General features: G+C 42.6%; 1 protein-coding gene across 1 annotated transcript; it reads right to left on the bottom strand.

The window, feature by feature from the left end:
- Positions 1-1,383: 1,383 nt before the first annotated feature.
- On the bottom strand, positions 1,384-2,585 carry LOC115665306 (transcription factor MYB123-like). Its single transcript, XM_030587180.2, has 3 exons — positions 2,408-2,585; positions 2,163-2,292; positions 1,384-2,034 (listed from the first exon to the last, which is right to left on the bottom strand). Exons 1-3 carry the CDS (start codon positions 2,538-2,540, stop codon positions 1,446-1,448), a joined length of 852 nt encoding a protein of 283 aa, XP_030443040.1. The 5' UTR covers positions 2,541-2,585; the 3' UTR covers positions 1,384-1,445.

The raw sequence follows: 2,585 nt of genomic DNA, 5'->3' as shown, positions 1-2,585 counted from the left end.
GAAGAAGCGCTCGTCCATGGCCGACCTCTGCACGCTTTATGGACGAGCCACCGTCCATGGCCACCCAACCTGCTCAAGTCATGGCTTCAGATCTGGTGTTCTCTCGCGGCCATGGATGGTGCCTTGAGTCATTTGGCCCTAGATTTAAAGTTCGTCCACCTATTGCTCCAGATCTGGAGTTCTTTCGTGGACGAACAGAGGAAGACGAAACGCTCGTCCATGGCCGACCTCCGCGCGATTTATGGACGAGCCACCGTCCATGGCCACCCCTCCTGCGCGTCTTCAGATCTGTGACGAGAAGTCGTGCCGCCGTCTAGCGGCCATCCATACCGGCCGCCCGCTGTCCATGGAAACCCAGATGAAGAAGGAGTGCGTTGTTGAAGAAGAAAAAAAAAAGAAATTCCACATCATTTTTTTAATACACATCAGCAGCCATTTGTCCATTTATTAGTGGACGAGAATAAAATATGCACGCCACATCAGCTATTAGTCTGGCGCTTACAAGCCATTGAATATTTTCTTTAAGATAAGAGACGTTTTGGTCCCATTATCAACATCGTACGATGGAGGGTGAGTAGCGCAACAGTTCAAGGAAGACGACACTTGATCATATAATTGCAAATTCTAAGGCGGTGGTCCAATTTTGTATTCTTCTCACGTGAGACGACAGCATTCATGCATCGGAAGGCACGAAATCAAATGTTCGATTTGGATGTTTTTGGTTCGAATCTTGTCAAATGACATGCGTTTTTTCTGTCTTAATATTCGAATCTTGTCAAATGACATGCGTTTTTTCTGTCCTGATATTCGAATCTCAATGAGTTCATTCCCTAAGATGCAAAATTGAATAATTTGCAAAACTGATATTCATTTCATGATTGTTAATTTTTTTATATATAACATTTCAATTTATTGATGAAATTCCATATTGGTCATCTCCATTATGTCATTAATCATTAGTATTTTCTAAAAAAGAAGCTGTTAGTGAAAATTATGGATTGATAAGACAGCTTCTACTTAGCAATAGTTGTTTATCTCATAACGTTAGTCAAGCTAATATTGTGGTCGAAAAAATTTGCAGCTCGGTACGATCAATGTAATAAATATGAATTTATTCATTTTCATTTGACCTTCTATTTGTCCCCCGTTTTCTATATTAAGCAAAAATCAACTAAAGACCTAACTATGTGGTAACTCATGAAACACCTTTAAACCCTATATAATAGTTAAGAGGCCTTAATTTGGCCTGTGTAGGTAGTGTCGGTCAAGAGCAGTTTGCACGCAGTTAATGAGATTTGAAAGGGTGAGCTCTAATTTTCGAGTTGAAAATCCTTTCGCACTCCAACCAATCACACCAATTCTAAGGGGCCTTTGCCCGAGCAGTGATTAATTTAGGTACCTAAAAAGGCAGGCCTAATCAAAATTAAATTCTCTGTTACACAACATCACGGCCATTCCTCAAAATCAAGCAAAAATGCAGTAGACTCTAGATCTAATGTGTCCTCTTTTGTACAAACAGTCCCCGTCCAACTCTCTAAAAAAATTCCTTCGCCACTAGGTGCAGTATTATCGATAGTCTCGAGCATATTCCCCATAAAATGGTCTTTCTCTGCTTGGAAATGATCATCAAGGTCAAAGTCGCAGAGACGAATTTCGCTAGCACCTTGAAGAGGAAAATCTTCACGGCGAGCCTTACAAATCTGTGAATCCTGGATGTCACTCGTTGATTTAAGCAGGGGACTGTTTTCATGTAGTTTCTCCTGGGCTAGAAGCAGGGTGCACCATGTCGGCTTTGCTCGTACAGGTTGGGGTCTGGTGGTGATTGCCGGCGGCGATGGCAAACTCGAGGGCCCGACGATGTTGGAATTGGCATTGGTGGCCAAGATCCTTTTGGCTTTGGGCTTTGATGAAGGTGATTCTTGGGATGGAAAAGGAGGTGGTTGAGCTATAGCTTTCTTCGCCAAAGTGGTGTTCCAATAGTTCTTGATTTCATTGTCCGTTCGTCCCGGAAGTCTACCCGCGATCAGCGACCATCTACACAAAAACATTAATAATTCTTTCGGTTAAGTCGAATTATTTAGATTGTAAGATCATGATATGTACACGACACCAGCACCCGGGGAGAGAGAGAGAGAGAGGGAGAGAGACAGAGAGAGGAGGACCTGTTACCAAGGAGCTTATGGAGTCTGATAATGAGTTCTTCTTCATCATGGGATATGTTACCCCTCTTGATGTCTGGTTTTAGATAGTTTAGCCATCTCAGTCTACAGCTCTTGCCACATCTCTTGAGACCTGCAATTCTCAGCTTTATGAGACATGAACTGGAGATGTACTTTTTAATTCAATGAAATTGAGAGAAAATGGGAAAGTGGGTTGTGGAAGAAACAAAAGCAAGGTATAAGAATACCAGCTCTCTTGGGAAGATTCGTCCATTGGCCTTCTCCATGTGCTTTGACATAAGCGGTCAGAATTCTATCTTCCAAGGGAGTCCATGCTCCTCTGTTCAGTCCCACCTTTGAGCAACATGGACTCCTTCCCATCTCTCTCTCTCTCTCTCTCTCTCTCTCTTTGTGACTTTATCAAGT

This window comes from Syzygium oleosum, unplaced genomic scaffold (genome assembly GCF_021117445.2).
Source record: "Syzygium oleosum isolate NSW1041296 unplaced genomic scaffold, Sole_v2.1 Sole_v2.04, whole genome shotgun sequence".
Lineage (NCBI taxonomy): Eukaryota > Viridiplantae > Streptophyta > Magnoliopsida > Myrtales > Myrtaceae > Syzygium > Syzygium oleosum.
The sequence above is the reverse complement of the archived record's forward strand: the minus strand, read 5'-3'. Positions and strand labels throughout refer to the sequence as shown.